The sequence below is a fragment of the Sander lucioperca genome, chromosome 5 (assembly GCF_008315115.2).
Source record: "Sander lucioperca isolate FBNREF2018 chromosome 5, SLUC_FBN_1.2, whole genome shotgun sequence".
In the NCBI taxonomy this organism is placed as follows: domain Eukaryota; kingdom Metazoa; phylum Chordata; class Actinopteri; order Perciformes; family Percidae; genus Sander; species Sander lucioperca.
Genome location: NC_050177.1, coordinates 38,950,847 through 38,972,726, shown reverse-complemented (window position 1 = coordinate 38,972,726; position 21,880 = coordinate 38,950,847). Strand labels below are relative to the sequence as shown.

General features: G+C 41.2%; 1 protein-coding gene across 1 annotated transcript; it reads left to right on the top strand.

Moving 5' to 3' along the window:
• The first annotated feature begins 5,043 nt into the window (after positions 1–5,043).
• Positions 5,044–21,152, top strand: LOC116045540 (sodium channel subunit beta-4-like). The gene is made up of 5 exons (XM_031293231.2): positions 5,044–5,870; positions 18,504–18,667; positions 18,908–19,127; positions 19,321–19,450; positions 20,319–21,152. Exons 1-5 carry the CDS (start codon positions 5,777–5,779, stop codon positions 20,407–20,409), a joined length of 699 nt encoding a protein of 232 aa, XP_031149091.1. The 5' UTR covers positions 5,044–5,776; the 3' UTR covers positions 20,410–21,152.
• The last annotated feature ends 728 nt before the right edge of the window (positions 21,153–21,880 follow it).

The window sequence follows — 21,880 nt, the reverse complement described above, 5'->3', positions numbered from 1 at the left end:
CCGTTTTTTGTACTTTATTTTTTTTTCCATCTGTCCATTATCTATACCTGCATATTCTGTGCAAGCCTATCCCAGCTCACACTGGTTGAGAAGCAGGGAAAACCACTGTCTACCAATAGTCTATCACAGGGCTGACACCTATAGACTAGTCTTGCATTGCCATATCTATTTCCACAGCGCTGTGTCAGTGATGGAGTATGGTCTGGCTACACCACCTATCTATTCTGGGATGGAGAAAAAAATGCTCTGGCTTGTTTGTTTGTTTTCTTTAAACCAATCATAACTGTTCTGGGCGGTGCTAAGCCCCGATAGCAGATAGCGAGAGTGGAGGGACATCTGGCGCATCTCTCATGCGCCAGTTGTCAGGCTTTATCCCAGCAATGTACATCCGTTAAGCCAGACTACCTACAGATAGACAGCCATTTACAACTACAGGCAATTTAGAGTCCTCACAGCACCTAACTAACATGTATTTGCACTGTGGGAGGAAACTAAAAAATCCAGAGGCAACCAGGAGGCAAAAGATATGGTGGGACATGCAAATCCACACAGAAAGGCCGCAGCAAGTCCCTAGCAGGGGCCCAGCTGGCCAGTGGATACAAAACCTTGCATCAGAGTTTTGACTGCTCCATAGTATAATCATGTGCTTTATCTTTGACACTACAACATATGCAGGTATTGTATGCATGTGTGCAGTAACCAGCCTCAAACCCAGGATGCCAAGCTATACTCTGATCTCATCAGAGGACAACTTGGAGCGGCTCCACTGAGAATCAGCCAGAGGTGACTTTGGGAATGTAGAGTATGTATTTTTAGCTTTTGCAGTCAAACGAGATTCATTTAGGATCTGAACTATAGCCCAGAGATCAAAAACAGCCGTGCACGCGTTCATTTTGAAGGCTGATCAGACACCAAAACAGTGCAAGGAAGTTTTTAATCTGATTAAAAATCACGAGGTAATTTACGCTACAAAGCAATCTACCAGCTGTGCATTTGCACGTACTGTATTTGATTGGCTGGTGCAGTACCGTTCCGGCAATACATTGCGCTAACAGTTAAAACTGGTTCAACCAGTATTTCTGGATGTCAGCACAGTGGCGTCAATCAAATGAAAAAAGGGGTCTGTGTTTATTTTACGCAGCGCTATTGTCTGAACAGGGCATAGGAACTGTTTCATTGGTAATCATTTTAGTTTACATAGTATTAGTTTACATAGGTGCTATTCTAAACCAGGCCACCGTACAGACTGTTACTTTTAAGCACAGAGTGACAAAATAAATGTAATCAATCTATTTCTTTAAGCAATTGAATTATAAAAATCAAGGATTTTTAAAACATCAATATACTATCCCCATAGATTGCATAGGTTTCATTCTATTAAAAATCATATTATAGAAACAACCATGGAAGTAATTATTAAACAAAGAAATAATTTAATTGCTAAATGTGCAGTCACTACAGAACTATGACACATTTCAGGCGCTTAAATACAGAATATGGTATGAGATTATAAGATTGTATGAAACTTTTCTGTGGGTGTATAAAGCCAGTGAAATGGCAAGTAGTGGTAGGATAGAATCAAAGCTTGGAAGAAGACGATATGCAAGATACCAGATAGGTGTATTAAAACATTATTTGCAGTTCCACTGCACACACACACACAGACCTTGCAATTTTTTTCAACATTTTTGTAGTACAGTCTTTTCCACACCAAGGCAATGTTTTGCTAACATCAAGCAAACCATAGCCAGTTTCAAACTAACGGCCAACTACAAACCATGAGACCATATAAGGCAAACTGCGAGGTTGCAAGCCTCCAGCATAAAATCTCCACCAAGAGGCCGGCTGCATGTCCTGCACAGGTATGTACTGCAGACCTGCTCTTAACTTTAGACAGGACTCACCTTTTGAAGGTCCCTGTTCCCCACCGACCGATAGATGGACGGACGGACAGACATAAAAACAATATCACAAACCGCGAGGACAAAACAGACAGCAAAAAGAGAGGAAAGGGATGCAAAGACAAGAACAGAGGAAAGAACAGAAAGTTACAAGCACAAAGCAACATTTAAAAAATCAACGAAAAGATGAAGAAAATTGATGAGGAAAAAGATGAAGAAAAGGTGAAGAAAAAGAGTAAGGATAGATGAAAAGGAGAGGTAGAAAGAGGCCCACCCCACTTGTCCTCCTCCACTCAGAATGCTTTCTGAAATCTGCTCACTCACCGGCTGGTGCAAAGAGAGAGAGAGAGAAAGAGAGAGAGAGAGAGAGAGAGAGAGAGAGAGAGAGGGGGAGAACTGGAGAGCATGGATAGAGCAGGTCGAAGTGAGGGGTGAGAGGAAGGTTAATCAGAGTGGAAGTTAAAAGTGGTGGTTGGGAGAAAATGAACGTATTGAGAGAGAGAGAGAGAGAGAGAGAAGGAAGGGGGTGAGAGCTCGGTGTCTCTCAGTAGCTGTGTTGGGACCGGCTCAGCTGTGTGGCTTCACTGCAGCATTCTGCTGCCTTGGCCGTCCCAGAAACAGATCCTCCCCTCCCTCCGCCTCTCATCTCACCTCCCTCCTGTGCTTCCTGTCCTCTCTCCTCCCCTCGCTCCTGTTGCCGCCCCATCTTCTTTCCTTCTCCCCTGTCTGCTCTTTCCTCCCCTTGAACTTATCTTTCCTCACACCCCTCCTGATCCCTAACACTCTCCTCTCCTCTCATCAGTGTAATGTCCTCTTTTGCTCCGCCTTCCTTTTATACACAGCATCCAAGGTCACCCTGTCCAGAGGCAGGTGTTTTTTTCATGTGCTCACATGTGACTGTGTTGGTGTGCTTATGCAAAGACATGTGTGCATGTATCACTGCATGTTTGCATTCCATTCTCCCTCTCTTCATATACATGTGTATTTATGTATTTACCTCTACTATCCATCGACGTATTTATCTACATGTAGCTTGTTGCATTTATCTCACTTATCTATCACTGCCCCACACACACACACACACGCACACACACACTTGAACCTGGAAATCAAATGTCAAGAGACGGATCACCTGACAACATGTGGATGTGTGTGTGCATGCAAGTGTGTATGTGTGAGAGTTGTGGAGGTCAAGCATCCATCATGTCAACATGGGTAGTTAAGGAAAAATGCAGGAAAGGAGAACTGGAAAGCAGAAAGGGGTAACAGAAATCAGAAATGCACAATAAAACTCAAATGATCATTATATTGTAAGAAAAAACAACTACTCTGGCATGAGATAATCACAGAATATGCTACAACCCAGAAGGTGTTATAACTCTAGGGAGCAGGCAATGATGCCAAAACATTACATATATCTACAATGCCAAGTCATCACAGAAATTATAAACATGTATTGTGTAATGTGTTGTGTAGTCATCACAGAAATGTGTTGTATCAATTTGGAAAGGCAATTAGGTGTTCTAGTAAAAAGAAACAGTATTGTAGAAAACATACATGCCATTGATACTTTGGCATGTATTCCAGAAGGGTAATATCAGTTCTCACTGCCAGTAGAGATAAGACACACAAGAGAAAACCAATAAAGAAAACACCAGTACAAAAAAACTGAATAAAAACTATAGCACAAAAGTATGCACAGATTTACAGTATGTTTGGTGGCTAACTAGGAGAGAATTCAAGCATCTAAATACTTGTGGGCGTTTGTAGCAGCAATGGGAAAAATATTTTTTAAATGTATCGTAGCATCTCGTTATTCTGTGCCTGCAGCCAGACAAGCAGGATAAAGTGGCAGGGTAGTGGGTGTGCTGAGTCTGAGGTGCTTGTGGGGACTTTGTGTATGACTAATCGGAGGCATGAATAATTTTCTGTGATATGTGGATGGACCTAAGTGTCAATTATTTTCCACAGTAAAGTAGGTGGTGGTGGGGGTTGTATATGGAGTGCTAGCAGTTTACAGATGATGAACAATCCTCTTTGGCACGCCTGTGCAAGTCCACCAAGGTGGATATTGGCCTCGGCTATGGCCCTGTGTGGCTCTGATGTTGGTGATGACACTGTCGATGTGTTGCTCGATGTGTGAGGAAGTCAGGAATCCTCTGAATGAGGTCAGACTGCATGTTAAAGTTGTTACTTTGGTGATCCTTCACTGCCACTGCATTGTGTTGAAGGCTGAGCTGTGATTGATGAAAGGGTATGCTATAATGTCCTGGTGGTTCCATGTTTTATAATGAGGTGTGTGACACCCCTTAACTGTAAGTCATGTAAATTAAGACCAGTGACAATCTGATTAAAACCAAAGAACTACACCAAGGCCAGGTCTCCTACAATACAATACAGCTGATTGTACAAAGATTTTATGAAGAGACGATGGAGGACAGGCCAAGCTCTGGTCCACAGACCTCAAAGGATGTTGTTTGGGCCCTGTGCCCGGTTTGGCTTGCATCAGCACAGTTTTGGCAGTTGCTGTTTATAGTCAAATGTACCAAGCAAATCATTTCAAAAACATCTACAAAAATGTCATGCAAATCACAATGTCAAAATGTATTAAAATACACAGGCCTGTTATTGAACAGTACACTGCATGCATAGTGCCTTAAAACAGCACTTACTAAATAAAACAAATTAAAATAAAATAAATCCAGTGCAACACCAAAATATTTAAACTCAATTGTGAATACACACCTTTATAAAACCGATATGTTTTAATTCAAAACAAGCCCCTCCAAATATGTAGTCTTACTGTAGAACTGAAGAGGGAAAGAGAGATATAACACATTCATTGGTCATTTGGTAGAAAACTTGTCAGTGGACAAGATCCGATCTATCCAATGTTTTAGCCTGCCAAATCAGAGGTGTAGTAGGAGCATGAAATGTGAAACGCATGAAAGCAGAGATAAGAGCAAAGGATGCAGTGAAGAAAGGGGTATGTGGTATGGGTGAAGCAACCAGCCCGTGTCCGACTCAAAGACCCTCTTGAGAAAGGCTGACTCAGCCTTACTGCGCTCAATCCATATGTGTATGTGCGTATCAGCCCCTGCCTCCCCCTCACCATTTCACTCTATCCCCTCCTTCCCTCTCCCTCACTCTCACTTCGCCTCTACCTCTGCAGTACCTCTCTTGCTCATTTCTCCCTGCGCTGGCTGTGGAGACACACGCTTTCTGCTTTTCCGTCTGGCTGCTGGCTCTGCTCCAGCATCACTCTGTGCCTCTCGTGTGCTCTCCTCCCCCTCCAGCCTATGTCTCCCCCTGTGGGTATTGCCAGCCAGCCTGCTTCCCTGGCTGCTGCTGCTGGAGCATTGGAGCTGTCTGACACAAAACTGCAACGCTGCTACCGCTCTGCCTCGCTTCTCCTCTCTGCCTTTCGCCTCACACTCTCCTTTGCTGGATAATCACCACTGAGTCTGAAAGAGACAGCGACAGAGGACGGGAAGGGAGGGAGAGAGAAAGAGACCCTGCACTCTTTATTCAACTGCTGCATTCTTCAGTTTGTCTTTTCCTCTGCTTTTTTGGCCTGCTGGAGTGTAGCACAAGAAACAACTGGTTGGGAGAGAACTCCCTAAAGGAATTTATCCTTCTCTTTTTGCGCTCATTCCTGGGACAGAGGAGAGGAGGAGAGAAGAGGGAGGGACTGAAAACAGGGCTTCAGCTGCAGTTCAGCTGTCCCACCTTGCTCCAGACACATAAGACAAACACACACAAACATATTTGCAAAGATTGGACACAGTTCAGGCTGACCAGACTGGAAAACGGGGACAGATTGACAAAGACATACACTGACAGACAGACAGACAGACAGACAGACACCTGGTGTCATGGCGTCAGTGGACAGCACTGGTTCGAGTGTCTCTGGTCGGCTGAGATCAGGGGATTTACTTTACACTGGTCTGGCAGTTGCACTGCTGCTCGGTGAGTTATACTTCTCTCTATACCTTCAGCTGTCCTGTCATTTCTAACTATTCCTCTATGTCTCTACATTATACACTAGCATTGTACTTCTATCTTCTGAACACATTCATGCTAGCTTATGACTAGGTGAATCCCTTTAATTGTCTATAGATTTTAACTATTATGGCCTCTACACCTTCCTATTTCCGTTTTTTTCTAAGCCGCTCTGGGTGGGTGGTGCACTGCTCTGACAGTAAATCCATACCTTTTTTTTATTACTCCATACCAACATCTTCTGTTCTATCGCCTCAGCTTTAACTCCCCTGTCTCATCATTCTCTATTCACACTTGAAGGCTAAAATGTGTGGCGATGTCACAGGTGATGTTTACTTGTTGCTGTGCTGAGGGCATTAAGGTCAATAACATCCAACCCTTAGCCAATCTGAACTTGGACTTGTGGTAGCTGAGCTGGATGAGTGACTTGCTAAATGACTTTTCATGCATGTACTGTACTTATTACAGTACATGCAATTATACAATTAATAAAAAGGAAAGAAACTATAGAAAAACTTTTCACTTCTCAGAGTACATAAAAAAACATTTGTTATGGCCACAGTTCACGTCTGTGTGTGTGTGTGTGTGTGTGTGTGTGTGTGTGTGTGTGTGTGTGTGTGTGTGTGTGTGTGTGTGTGTGTGTGTGTGTGTGTGTGTGTGCAGTATTACTAGTAGTGACGTAGTGGTGCAGTGGTGATCTGTGCTTTTGCTCATACACTACCTGATTTAGTTTTAGCACCCAATAGTGCCCCCACATCCCAAAATTCCTTCCTAGCTCTGTTATTTTGAAACTCTGTTCACAGTTGAGCCATGAGGCACAACAACAAGACCAAGAACTTAATTTTAGTGACACTCTTAGGTGAGCTATATCAAATTATCATATTTCATATTATGCTGATATTTAAGTCCACACCCAAACATCCCAGAAATATTTTCTAGTGGCAAAATGTATGTCAAATGAAGCAGTTACTGCTCCTATAATTGTTTCCTTTCACATTAGTTTCTTTTTTGGGGAATTTTCCAAGTAAATGGTCCACATATATGTCTGCTGTTACTGGTAACATTCACACAGTTTATGTTGTCCATTAAGAACAAATGTTTGCACTTTGGTCAAGATAAGTCCTACATAAGAGATGCCTGATCCTCTTCATAAGCATCTGTCACTAGATGACATGATGAAAAATGAGTTTGCATTATAAACATTAGTGATAAACATTTAAAAATGGGCAAAATTCAACACCATCTTGTCATTTAAGTGGCATTTTACATATAACATTTTGACATAATGCTTTATTAAGGATGGGTAGGACCATTGTGCTGAAATGTCAACTTGTCTTGCAATGTCAGTTAATAAAGCGTCATACATACAAGAATATGCAGCATTATTTTATTTTCATTTAGAAATCATTATATAAACTATGAGACAGATACTAAGTTGTTTATGTGGCATTAGCTGAAGATCACAATTTTAGTCTATGCTGACATATTAGAAGCAGTTAGATGTACACACGGTGTATGTATGCGTATAAATTAGAACCATTAAAGGTGACGTGCATGCTTGTAATGTAAATGTAAAACACAACCTCTGCTCCTGTCAGACGTAGCATGTAATTCAATAGAGTTCCTCCATAATCCAATATCTGAACAGTATTATTAATTTGAATAACTATTATGGGTAGGTAATGTAAGCGAGGCAAGTGGGGGGGGGGGGGGCTTCAAATATTGCTATAAGTTCTCCACAAATGATAAAATACAGATAACTTTGATTTTGACTGGACGAGAAATTCATTGAACAGCAATATTAAAAATCAGGTTTTGGGTGGTTTTATTGAATACAACAGTGCAAGGATCAATAGAAATAAGATGCTAAAGCCAACAGTGCCAGGGAAGCTAAAGGGAAAAAATTGCAAATAGGCCACAAACGCTAGAAGAGAAGAGGCAAACCTGTTAAAACATCTCAGCCTCTACAGAAGCCAGACATGCAGGGGGGTTTACCTGGGTGCTACCAGAATGCCCGGACACCGCCACACTGTTGGGCCGCCCCCAAACCACATACACACAGCAAAACCACATAATAAGGCTGAGTTGAACGTGCGCGCACAGTTACCACATAAACACCACCATACTGTATGCAGTGAAGGGGAGAGGGGCGCCCACAGTCCACCACACTAGAAAAAAAGGTCAGAATGCTGAGGTAAATCATGCAACACAAAAAGAAACTTGCAATACCCTTAGCAATACTAGCAATTGGCAAAAACATTTACAAGGCCCATCCACCTGTAGCTGGGTCTAATAGGGATCCACATAAAATCAAGGCACAAAATGGCGGCTGTTTATTGGGCAGGCAAAACAGCAGTGGCTATACAACCTTAAAATGACAAAAATTTAAACTAGTCAATACATTTGCTACAAACCATAGCTGCTAAACACCTTAGGCCGGCTGCGTGGCGGGTGCGTGGCGGCTGCGTGGCGTTTTCTATGTCTTTGCACACCAGAAACGTGTCTGACGCGGCGCTGCTGCTGCTAGCCTTGTCTGTACACATGTATGTTTTCCATTGATAAAATGAAATACCACGTTAAACATAAATATATACTGATTTGATTACAGCAAAGACAACGTCGGCAGTATTGACGGCAAAATAGGCTACAGAATATTTCGTTCTGTATTGACAGGTGCAATATTTGAAAATCGATAATTATTTATTATTATTTTTTTAAATTACATTTATATCTGCATTTATGTCAAAACCTAGAGACTTTCAAACATCAAAATGTCATTTATTAAATGTATTCGTGTCAAAATGACATATAAACATCTTTTCGTATTCTATTTTGCCTGGAAACGCTTCCAACACGCTTGCGTGTCGTGTGAAAAATAGGCGTCGGTCCTATTTCTAGCATGCACCTGTTTGCGCCGGGGCTTGAGCCGCACCTGAGACGTGCGTGTCACGCAGGCAGTGTGCAAGCTCTAACCTGTTAACATGGGAACCGAAATAAAAACGCCACGCAGCTGACATGCTCACGCCACGCAGCCAGTGTGCAGCCGGCCTTATTGTTCATATTGTTTACCTCAAACAACGCAGTATATAGCCAACCCAGATCTGGCTCCACCTCATGCAATGACGGGACATTTAAAGCAACTGCAATATTAACCAATATATTATCAAAAAATAGTTTTGACCACTATGTTATCTTTGGTTATACAAGTTACGAGTATAGTGTTGAATTGGATGCCAGTCTCTATCTATATTTGAGTTGCTTAACCCGTAGGGTATTTGCTGTTGTAATTAGTAGGTCACCTTTTATTTTGTTCTGATTTGCTACGAAGCCTGGTGAATCTGATGCAGTCGAGGCAAGATAAGACAATCTCATTTCAAAGGTTGAAAAAAACGGAATCAGTAGAATTGCCATCAGACGGTTAGACAATGTACTAGCACAGTGTTTCACACAGGATTTTGTGAGACAGTGGTGGGTGGAGCTCAGACCCCCCAAATCTTTTACATTTTAAAGTTTCACAGTGCACTTTGAGAGCAATATTAAGAGGCTAGATCTATGAAGAATGTTGTGCTCTTGTAATCAATGGAGTGCTCTAGTAAACAATTTAATTATAAACACATTGGTTGTATAGATATGAAAGGTGATGACACGGCAAAAAAGTCAGAACTACAAGGTGTGGTAAACAAGAAAATGGTCAAAACTAAATTGACACAGCCGGTAATGTCAGTCGACGTAAGCAATGATAAAATTGTGTTGGGAGTGAAAAAATGCTTTGCTGATGCAACGGCGCAAAACACAGCCTTATAGATCTTTTATGTTATTAAGTGTAATAGTATAGTATATAATAGTAATTTTGGTTCCTTATGAAACTGTGGAGGGCACACACAGTCTAGGCCATTAATGGTTATTAACAATTAGGGTTTGGTGGGCCCGAATTGAAAGTTAACAATTTATTGTGTGCTCACGGTGTTTTATTACAGGAACACACTCCTATTCAGAGTTAAATATCTAAAACTTTTGATTTAAAAACAATCCAGGTCCTAGTGGTAGCCACTGGTCCCTTCCCTATCATCAATCAATCACCGTCATTACCTCATTGTTTTTGTTGACCTCCTAAAGACCTTGGACCAAACTCATTTTGTGTCAGCCATCTTGGGGTGTCAGTCAAATAATTCATAAGTTAAGGTATTGCCATTCCAGTCTTTGCAGGTCTTCAGTTTAACCCTTAATTATGATGTCCACTATGTAGTGATGATCAAATGTATTCCTGATGTCTATCCCCATCTCATTTGTGGCAGCATTGTCCATCTCCATTCTCTAACATAAAATTACTGGACATTATTGTCTATTTTTCATCTGTATTCGGCAATGTTCTATATTCTATATGGTAATGTACATTACACATCTGTTGAAAGGTCATGGCCGGAATAGAAACGCACAACTGTTTCTCTTTTTTAACTCCTCTGTAGATATCTATAATCTTTGCCAAAACATTACAGCAATCTCTCTCAAGGGCCTTTGGCAACAGAGAATGAAGCCAGGGAAAACACAACTGAAACAAAACCCTAATCAAAGTCAGATGTGGAATCAAAGGAAAATAAACTTAAAGTCTAAGGATCTTAAATATACCTCAAGTACTGCCCTCTAAAATACTTAACAATAAACTTCCTATTGTAATAATGTACACTTTTGATGCATTAATCAGATATATGATACGTGAAACATGACAGTAACTTGCTCTCAGGTCTGGTCCATCTAAAGACCAAGATTACACCCTTGGAACTATATTATTCATCCTCAAAGTATCACTCATTACTCACATAGAAATGTCACTGACATTACAAGCCCTCATTATAACAGACACGACCCAGAAGACTGACTACTTCACGGACCAAATTTAAACCTGTGTAATCCAAAAAGAACAAAAAACACAGTAACAGAATAACTGTTACTTCAACCCTGGCAATAAACCACTTCCATCCCCTTCACTTTCAGACGCCTCAGTCTATGGTACCATATGTTAGCACAAGGGATTCAAAACACCTGTTGTGAACAGCAGAAACAGCAGAAGGAGTTGTGGTAAAACATAAGCAACAAAGCAAACAGATGCAGAGCAGCACAGGTTATAACACAGCAATTACCAGTAACATTGCATTAGAAATTGGCATTTATATATGATAATTGTATATGTTGTTACTTGTTTGCGTGGCTATCATATTACATAAGTGTTAAACTGTACGTGCAGTGTAAACGTGACCCAGCCTTGGCCACTGTTGATTTAGTTACATAGCTGCTGTTGTAATTCTCTGCCCTGCTGTCGCTCATTCACCTTGGAGAGGACATCTCACACCTCTACCCTATACATCCCACGTGACCCCTTCCATCACTTGCACCACACTGCATTAGCCCTGCTCCCCCATTCATCGCTCTCCTCTGTTCTCCTCCTCTCTGTTCACTCCATCCCTTCTCTCTCACCCTTCCCATCACTTCTCTCTCCCTGTCTTTCTCAGAGGTAATAGTCTCCTCGGTAAATTCTCTATGGGTTCACTCGGAAATACATTAACCCTTTAATCTGTGGCCTACTTAAAAAAAAAAAAATCACCTTGACAGTCTGTCAAGGACACACACACACACTCACACACTCAGTTGTTTTTCCTCCCATCAGTGATTCAGATATTGATGTTTACCAACTGGGACAACGAGGTATGTGATAGTTGGAGCTAAAAATATCATACCATTACTCATGTACATGTACACACACACACACACACACACACACACACACACACACATTTATACTGTATGAACAGACAATAGTTCACATGCATATACCACACATACACAACAGGACTAGCATAGTACATTGCTTCAGTATGTAAATCTGTTGGTCTTGTCAGGACAAACTGAAAAGATTTTAAAAGAAGACCATGGGGCGGAGAGAAGGAGGGAGGGAGGGAGGTGTTAAATCTATTTCTAGGCACGAGGGGGGACACTACTCTCAGATATGTAAAAGATCATCATGCTTCCATTTAGGAGGGATATTCTCCCTTGTTTTCTCACTTGTTTTCCTCTGCACCATTATTTCCTGTGGAACACTTGGTTTAAAACATTGCTATATGGCATTGTGCTAGTAAATATTGATAGATGGTACAATATTATATATTAACCCACTTAACAGAGTTTAAAAGGCAAGCCAAGGATTCAGACAAGCAGCCAGATACTGAAAACATTTCAAAACTTTATGTTGCCATTGATTCCACCACTGTCCCACACCAAAAAAAACACAAACGTACACAGACCAGCTCCCAACATCTCTCCTCTACAATACTTCTTTAGTTATAGCGTCCCTGAGGAAAAAGGTTCTGAGAGCAGTAAGACAGAAATATTGAGAAAGAAAAGAGTGCCAGAGAAAGTGCCCAGTGCTGCAACAAAAAGAATGGTGAGAGCCAATTAAAAAAGAGCAAAACCAGAAACAGTAAATAACATGGAGAACCCAAATGGCCTGAGTTGCGACTGAAAATAGAGTTGACAAGTCAAGATGAGTCAAGATTATTACAGAGGAGAGGTAAAAATATCGGATGTTAGAAGACAAGAGGAAAGAGGTGAGACTGAGAAGACAAAAGAGCAAATTCAAAAAAACTAAACAAGTACAACCAAATCATACACAATGAAATAGCTTTAGTGTTTAATTATATACTTAGTGCAACATTCAGACATTTTAAACTTGCCACATGAACCTGAAAGGTACAGTACCAGACATTTGATACTATGAATTATTTTTTTGAGTCTGTATGCACAAATATATCCAGTTTGTTTTTCTCTTGAATGATGACAACTTGACAGGCCAAACAGTTATTAAAAAGGTGAATTAAATTCATGCACAGCACAGTTCATTGCTGAGACATATTATTGTCATAATCAGCTTCTATACTAGACAACGTGCCAAATCTGTATATCAGACAAAGAGAATAATCATAGGTTCACAGTTGCACTTGGACAACTTAATCACAGAAACTTCAAATTGGCTATTGTAGAATGTCAGAGCAAATAAATAGGAAAACATTGCAATTTATCTCATCTTTAAAGTGAGCACCCCAACTGATTGCAGTGTGTCCAGAGCATTTAACACCCAGGGCCCTATCTTGCATCCGGCGCAGCACAGCGCAAAGCCCCATGCAAGTGTCGTTGCTAGTTTAAGACCGACGAAGTTGTCAATTTCTCCGTCCTGCGCCCACGTCGTTTAAATAACAAATGCACCTGCGCCCATGTTCGTGCTGGTCGAGGTGTGTTCAGGTGAATTCTTGGCGTATTGCTATCTTGAAGCAGTGGGAAGTGATCACACCATTGACCAACAAAAACCTGGTCTAAAGTCAATAACGCAACATTTCAATGTTATTTTAACAGCAAATTAGTAAAATGCGCCTAGGCACGTGCACATCACGCGCATACTATGCTTGTTACACACACACACACAGGGAAGCGCAGCAGCACACAAACATGCAAAAGATTACAAATAAAAATATTACGGTGCAAATCCGCCATCATAATAGCAATGCGCCAAGGTACAAACGCACCTGGCTTTTAAAGGGAATGGGAGATGACACTCTGATTGGTTTATTGCATGTTACGCCCAAAACACACCTATGAATTAATGAAGACACTAAGTACAACCCTTTTGAACCATGCGCCCGGCGCACAGACCCTTTTTTCCGCCGTCAAACTAGCAAAAGTGGTTTTGGACACGCCATAAACGCACTTGCGCCATGCGCTTCACGCAGTGCGCTTAGATCGTTAAAATAGGGCCCCCAATGTGCTAAAGTAAACAGTCCAAAATGACCAGAGGGATTCCTGTGTTTTAATCTTTTGTTATTTCTGATGTCTTCACAGAGCTGCAAAGCATCAGGTGCAAAATTCTTATAGAGATGTCAGTCCTTCACAAACACATAGGCATACATGCACTCTAACACAGTTTGCACCATGTCCAAGTGCAATGTGATCCTGAGCAGGTCAGTGTGTAGAACGGTGTTTATAAATAGGCCCCAAGTGTGTGAGAGAGCAACGATCTGAGAATTACACCAGCTGTCACTGCAAAAGCAACATACCTGGCACAGCAAGACCCAAATATCAATACAAGATAAGCTGTCTCTTTTGGTAATGAGTTACTTCAACGTGATGTCTTTTCTGCTTTGCGCAAAAATGTCACATGAAACCAATAGTATTTTGTAAAAATTTGTTTTGATTTATGAGCAGTTCTGTCTTGCTGTCTCTGTTGGCTTGTTTGTTTGCCAGTTACGCACCTATAGTAAGTACACACAGTCCGGTCACCTTGCATACAGGAGTAGTGAATGCACCGAAAGAAATTAATAAATGAGCAAAAATAGAGACAGTTTGCCAGAAATGTGAACTCAATATTTACAACATGTATAAGTGTATCGTTTTATATTTACAAAAAGGATATCTAATATGTAGCACATAGCACAGCAGTATATATTAGAGTACATGTTCAAAAGTATTCATGGATGTGCAATACATTTTAAACTCTGATCACATTAACCATCAGAGGACAATTACTCATTCAGTTCTTAGGGTTATTGTCTTCAAATTCCCCCCAAATCCAGTGACATTCTGTCCTCAGCAACATGTTTTCCACATTCCTCTCTACAACACTGGCACTTGCTAATTGTGAAAAAGGGAGGCAGGGGGAGGCAGGGGGAGGTCAACTGTTAAGTGGAGCCACTGTTTGATTGTGAACAACAGGCTTTACTTGAAAACAGGATAAAAACATTAGGTCACTATATTTAGCATAGTACTAGCATTGTGACTTGATAACTAGAAGGACTTGATACTCTCCCCAAGCCGAAAGTGAACGAAACGTAGCTGGTGCCTGCAGCATCAAAGTAAGAGCACGCAAACAACCTGTTTTGTTGCATTAAGTGGAGATTGTATAAGCAACAACTGCCAGCTGTCAATTTTTGCTTTGTTTTTTTAAAGGCTGCAGCATTGATTATGGCTAGGGCTGTATACTTGACTCAGAATTCTGTCAGTCAAATCGGATTTAGTTATTCAATACGAATATTTGAATATCCATTCCTTTTTGTTTTTATATATAAAATACCAAGCAACGCTTAATTGAAGTGACAGAACGGTATTCAGTGGGACGTTCAGTGTGACAAAGACGTTCACATAATAAAGTAAACAAGCCAAGTTAGCCCTCCGAGCTAATGCATGCTAACTACTGTAGCTGACGATAATAAAATAAAACACAGAGACTCTGTAATCTGAACCAAGACGTCCTACACACTTTTTTTAACTCCCATATTGATAACTAACCTGACGCGCCAGATGGTTTCTTGCACAGAACAATCTGAGAAACCGTCACTGAAAACTGTTTGACAAAAGGCAGGCACTTTCAATAACTGGCAGGTGACTGGATGAACCATCTGTTTATTACGTCTGCCATTGTTGTTTTGAACAAACAGTCACAGTCGTCACACACACCTAAACTAGTGATGGGACAACCGACTCTTTTACGCGAGTCGGTTCAACTGGACGGTTGTTGGTTGGCCTACCGAGTTAATAGATTTGGTCACTGGTTCGCGTGCTCTCGGCGGCAGGGATGGTCGCGCATTTACTTCCCCGGCCAGGAACCAAGACACCGCGGAAGACTCGAGCGGTTGAGGTTACATTCGGTCTCGACATACTATTTACGCACTCATACTGACCGACACTAGACTCACGCACTGGCCACGGTTACATTCGGTAGCCTGGTGCGCGGTCTTGTCATGACAGTCTAACCACCATAGCAACATTCACTTCTAACATTAAACTTAACAGAACTACCAAGATAACATTACGTGTATTTGTATGTGATATAATACTTTCCCCTTGGTAATGTAGCCTATGAATTTCCATGAACACAATTCTAAAAGGCACGAGATATAAAGGCTTCTGCTATCGGTTGATAACTCAAACTTGCCGAAAACCTAGACACCGTTTGATTACATAGACTCATGCATTAGGCACGGTTACGGTCTCGTTCAGTAGCCTGGTGCGCGGTCTCCTGGTGACAGCCTACCTACCATGTAACAAACATTTAACTTAACATAAGATAACATGACGTGTATTTGTATGTGATATCCATTGATAATGTAGCCTATGAATTTGTATGTACACAATCATCTAAGATGCACGGGAAATAAAGGCTTCTGGGATCGATTGATAACTCAAACATGCGAAGAACCTAGACACCCGTTTGATTACATAGACTCATGCAGACTCATCCTCGGTTACGGTCCTTACTGATGTACTTATTGTGATGTACATCGATAATGTGTGAATTGCCATGAACACAATCATCTAAGATGCAACAGAAACAAGGCTTGGTTAATAACTCAAACTTGCCGAGAACCAAGACACTGCTTGATTACATGACTCGAGCCGGTTGCACGGTTACATTCGGTCTCGTTCAGTAGCCTGGTGCGCGGTCTAGGGTCTAGGTAGCTCATTTCCTGCTTGATTCTACCACCACCACTCCAGTGGAGGCACTAATAAGCTAGATTACTACACACACAGTAGCAGAAGAATACCAGCTACACACAACGGCACGAATGAGGTAAAAGAAAAAAACAGGAGTGAGTCGGTTCATTGACGTATGGCACTCGATTCTCCCGGTTCAGTGACACGAGTTGGGTTAATTAACCGGCTCTTCGGTCAGTTCGTCAACACTAACCTAAACCACAGCCGTAGCTACCAGTAGCTCCTCACAGGACGCTGATTGGTCCTGTACGCTGATTTGTGATCCCGCGATTCTCGTGTGATCTAGTAACATTGCAAGAATCCAGCTGTTGTGCAAGGTAAATTGACAGCTGGGAATAATGCTACAGCTTCACTTCTTCTGTTTTTTACCCTTCACAATACAAAAGCCCAACATAAATTGAAGAGGCAACTCATTTAAAAGAGCTTACACTACGCTAACAACATGTTTTGCTGACACTAGATCTTGAGAATGCCATACCGTAACCCCGGTATCTCACGGAGCTGGCGGCGGATGTCATTGAAGGCGGCACGGGCATGGGCAGTCTTCGCGGTACGGTCAGGGAAGATAGATATAGCCAAGTCGCCGACCTTTATTCGTTGTTGGGTCCTAGCTCACCGCAGAATATCCAAACAGTCTGTAGATAGTGCAGTCGGGTGATTATGGGACATGGGCGTTCCCCGGGTTTGGGCTTTGCCTGCAGGGTGCGGTGAGCGCGGTCCAAAATGGGCTCTTTATCCAGCTGAAAAGCCTCTTTGAGCAGAGTGGAAACAGCAGATGTCATGGAAGAGCTGGTTGAGTCTTCAGGAACACCTACGATCCTTATATTGTTACGGTGCGATCTGGCCTCAAGATCCTCACATTTATTGTCCACTCTTACCAGCTCGGCAGACAGGTGTTCCACTTTAGACTGTAGCGTAGCAATGTCATCACTGCAGGTGGAGAGAGAAGTTTCCATTTCAACTACAGTGCTCTTCAGGGCGCTCACTTCAGCCTGGATGTTTGTAATAGTGACAGTCTGTTCGCATTTAACTGCCTGTAGCTCCGTCTTGATAGACGTAACATTTTCGCTTAAGGCAGCCTGGACCTCGGTTTTGAAAATAGCCGCCATCTCTTTACGAAGTGATGAGAGCAGCTCCTCCTTGAAATCAGGGGGGATAGTGGGCATTGCAGCACCGTCACAATGGGAGGAGGGATCACTACAAGACGAGGATGTAACGTGTGGAGCAGGCCGCTGAAACGCAGCAGACGGAATATTGCTTGTTTTGGGTTTCACAGGCATTTTGCTCAGCAAAAGTCAAAGATGAAGTGTTAGCTATAACTTACTCCAAGAAAAAAGAACACGTAAAGGTGCCAATGAAATGGATTTAAAGCTAATTGCAGGAGCCCCGAAAGTTGTGTCCTACTCCACAGATCGTTAAGCCGGAAGTCCTCTCTATCTTTCTACTGGACCTGCGCACATCCTGTTTTAGTGGAATTCCCCTGCCTTCTCAGAACTCAGCTGAACATTCCAAAATTATGAAACACCCATCTGACTGACAACAATAACAAAATACATTGCCACTACTTAATTACAGCACCATGTTAAAACCACAGATTAACGAATATTCGACAATAATGCGCTGCGTCAATTAGTAGTTATGGTTGAATATTCGAATAGTCAACTATTCTGTGAAACCCTGAGTTTTGACTTAAGAAATCCAAAACACACTAACAAAGGATAGTAAACACTTTTTAAAGAGCATAGAAAATCTGTCATCTCATTAGCTTTACTTATAAGCTACTTAACTTTGTAATGCCATTACTCATCAGTTGCACTTATCTTTTATAGTAATCCCAGCTCAGCCCGGCTAACAAGCATATAGACATGACTTTATCTCTTGTCATTTTTGCTCTAAAAAAAGGTTTGAAACCAAAGTAACCTGAACTATAATTTTTGGTCTGTATTGTACATGTGCTGTACTATGTTTTTAATAGTTTTAATTTTGTTTTATATCAGTGTTGTATTGTTTATCAATACCAAGGTTTTCCATTTTTTCCTTAACCTTTTCTTTTCTCCCTTGATTCAGGTGTATGGAGTGTTGGTGGACTGGAGGTCTCGACAGGTAAAGTGTCTCACCTTGAAGCAATGAATGGCTCTACAGTCCTGCTGCCCTGCACCTACTCCTCCTGTATTGGCATCAAAAACCTCTACTTCAGCTGGCACTATAATGACAATGGGACCATGATCAAGGTGCTGCGTACACACACACACACACACACACACACACACACACACACACACACACACACACACACACACACAATACTATAGCAACATGGACATACTGTACAAACAATACACTGAAATTGAATTGTATGGAAAGATACATTTTACGTTCACACATGCTAATGTAGATCGGTGTGCATATGGAAATACCACTCTGACTACTCATCTCTGTGTATCTAAGTACATACATGTGTGTTTGTTTAGTATTGTGAAGCGGTGATTCCCATTGAGGGTGTGGAGCCCAAGGTCAGTGTGTACCATGAGCGTGTGGAGTTTGTCGGCTCCTCAAAAAGCAACAACATCTCCATCCTGCTGTGGAACATCACCTTTGAAGATGAGGGAGAGTACATCTGTTTCGCCAGGAACCCAAAAGAGAAGAACCGCAACCACAGTGCTATCTACACTCTTATAGTGGTGGACCAAAGTATGTGACAAATGCACGCATTCATGCATGCAGTTTCATACACCCAGCACACAGAAACAACTAACTTTATAATATACCTGCTTATAAGTGCTTGCACCTTCAGACAGATTAATAAAGCAGAGCGTCTCACTGCTAGTGTCTCATCTCACTCTTTCTCCCTCACAATGTCTTTCTCTCTTTCCCTATTTTTTAGTGAGGGAGGTTGACAATACTCTGACAGTTATCATTGTCTCAGTGCTGGGTGGAGTCATTGGCTTAGTTATCATTGTCATGGTGATAAAGGCCTTGGTTGTTCACTTCCTGCTGAAGGATGATGAGAAGAAGTGAGTACATCGCTGATTATGCTAATAACTAAATTACGAAGAAATACAGAATATAGTTGATTATAGATAGTATCAAGCTTCTTATGAAATATATTACTGCCAGTACTTGCAGTACTTGAATGTGGTAATCAATTGCTGTATTAATTTTTTCAGACAATGCCCAGATAATGACTAAAATAGCCCCTTTTCACATTTTGTTACAATAACTAAACAAAATAATAGAACATAACATGATGACCTTCAATGACGTGACTAAAGATGAAATAATGTGTTGATTTGACAATGCTTGTACTGACTAGGACTGTGTTTTGATTAAGGAAATGAAAAAAAAAGCAGTTTCTAATTTAAACTTTGTCATGTCACGTCATCTTAACTGCATAAGACTAGGCTATTGTTTTTTTTACATTACATTACATTTGCTGCCACTTCAAATGTGACAATTTGTAACTCACACAGGTGCACACACATGTCAGATAAAAATCATGTTGAGCTGCTTAGTGACTGCAGCTGTAGTGACAAATGGCATCGCAATTTTGTCATCTCACATAAAACAATTGTTATGTCAGTAGTGAGTTGCAAAACATCTATTTATTAAACATGATGCATACGTTTATACAAAAGGTTACAAGATTGGCAAGAGGCATCAAATCCTCAGGTTTAAATTAGTTCTTCTGAGCTTTCAATTAACTGAAAATCTAACTTAAATATTTCCAATTTGTGTCTAACACAGGATTATTATTTGGGGCTGCGAGGGTTAGGCTAGGTAAAATCCCTGCAGATGTATATATAGCCCTTATCACTCCTACAGTATACACCTCCTCCCTCTGTGGGTGTACATCTTAACCTTTGGTTTCTCTGTCCCCTGCAGCAAAGAGTGCCTGGTGAGCTCAGGGAATGACAACACAGAAAATGGACTTTCAGGAGCCAAAGCAGACAACAAAGGGACACCAAAGGCATGAGCAAAATGCAAAGTATGTCCGTATGTTTGTATATATGTTAGACAAATGTACACGCTCAGAGAAAATGCTGTTATCAGTGGACTGTTTTATCTTACTAGCGGCTAACTAATCCAACATGTAAATGTCTATTTTAAATCATGCAGTGTGGAATGTGCATAGGCCTGGATCACTTTCTCACCTACATGGCAGCCCATATGTTACAGTGTGCAGCCTCCGTTATTGAAATCTGCTCTTAAAACTAACACTTCTTGTCTACAGTAGAGCCTCAAGGAAACGGTCTCTGCCTCCAATTATATATGCTTGTGGTTTCCATACCGTCTTTACATCATCTTAGAAGAAAAACTTTGCACAAAGCATATGCTCAGTTGTTCTTTTCTAAATATAAAATTTAAATAATCAACTGCCACTCAAAAATACAATTAACCAGTCTCAGTTGACAAGCTACCAGTATGTTTGATTATTCCATCCACAACTCAAAGTCAAACTTGGACCCAAACAAACCAACAAGTCCTCCAAACCATACGACATTATAGTCCTGTCCTAATATCTAAACGACAGAACGTAACAGTCGCGGTTTTAAACACTATTTAACATTGTCAAACGGTCGTAGTTTGATTACGTTTAGGCACAAAAACTACTTGGTTAGGTTTAGAAAAAGATTGTGGTTTGGGTTAAAATCATCTGTTACGTTACTTAACTTCCAGTTATGCATGTGACGCAGAACATGACATAGTTCAGTTTGTTCTGTAAAGTAAAAAAAAAAAAACGAAAAAAAAAAACTCGCCGTTCACTTTTATTTTCAAACGGGACACGAACTCCGTTCTCCTGGGTGAAAGTGCTGTGTTTGTTTTTTTCATAAATGTGAGCCAACATTTTACAGTCATTATCAAATTTGTTCTAATTAAAACCGGTAAATATACATCTTTTTAACACGGCTTGTAAAAACAGGTACCAAATGTAAGACCGATTTAACATGTTTCACATGTTTTACTGTCCTGGGAAACTAGCAACCAAATGTCGGTTTGCTAGAGGTTTTTGAAGTCATTTTCTTCCTGACCCTTCATGGCGTTTTTCCATTACATGGTACCTAATCGACTCGCCTCGACTCTACTCGCCTTTTTTGATTTTCCATTATGAAAAAAAGTCCCTGGTACCTGCCAACAGGTTTTTAGTATCACCTCCGTCGATGTTCCAAGCGAGCTGAGGCGATACCAAAAGGTGACGTGAAAACCTGCAGACTACTGATTGGTCGGAGAGAATCGTCACTAATCACTGCGTCATCATTGCTAGCGACAGACGGGGGTGTCCTGAACAAACCCGCCATTTTTAAATGGTTTAGCCAGCGGCATTTTTTTTTGGTGCCTCCAGCTTCTTTTGAAACAAAATTTGTCTTCTGGCTGTGGCAACAGCCACATGCCGAGAATCAAAAACTCACGCATGAGGCAGTACTAAATCTGCAATGGAAAAAGGA

Bases quoted from the DNA above. Each gene is read 5' to 3' on its own strand.
- LOC116045540 (XM_031293231.2), top strand. From the start codon at position 5,777: ATGGCGTCAGTGGACAGCACTGGTTCGAGTGTCTCTGGTCGGCTGAGA. The intron at 19,128-19,320 runs GTATGTGACAAA...CCTATTTTTTAG, and splicing joins TCTTATAGTGGTGGACCAAA to TGAGGGAGGTTGACAATACT. The intron at 19,451-20,318 runs GTGAGTACATCG...TGTCCCCTGCAG, and splicing joins CTGAAGGATGATGAGAAGAA to CAAAGAGTGCCTGGTGAGCT.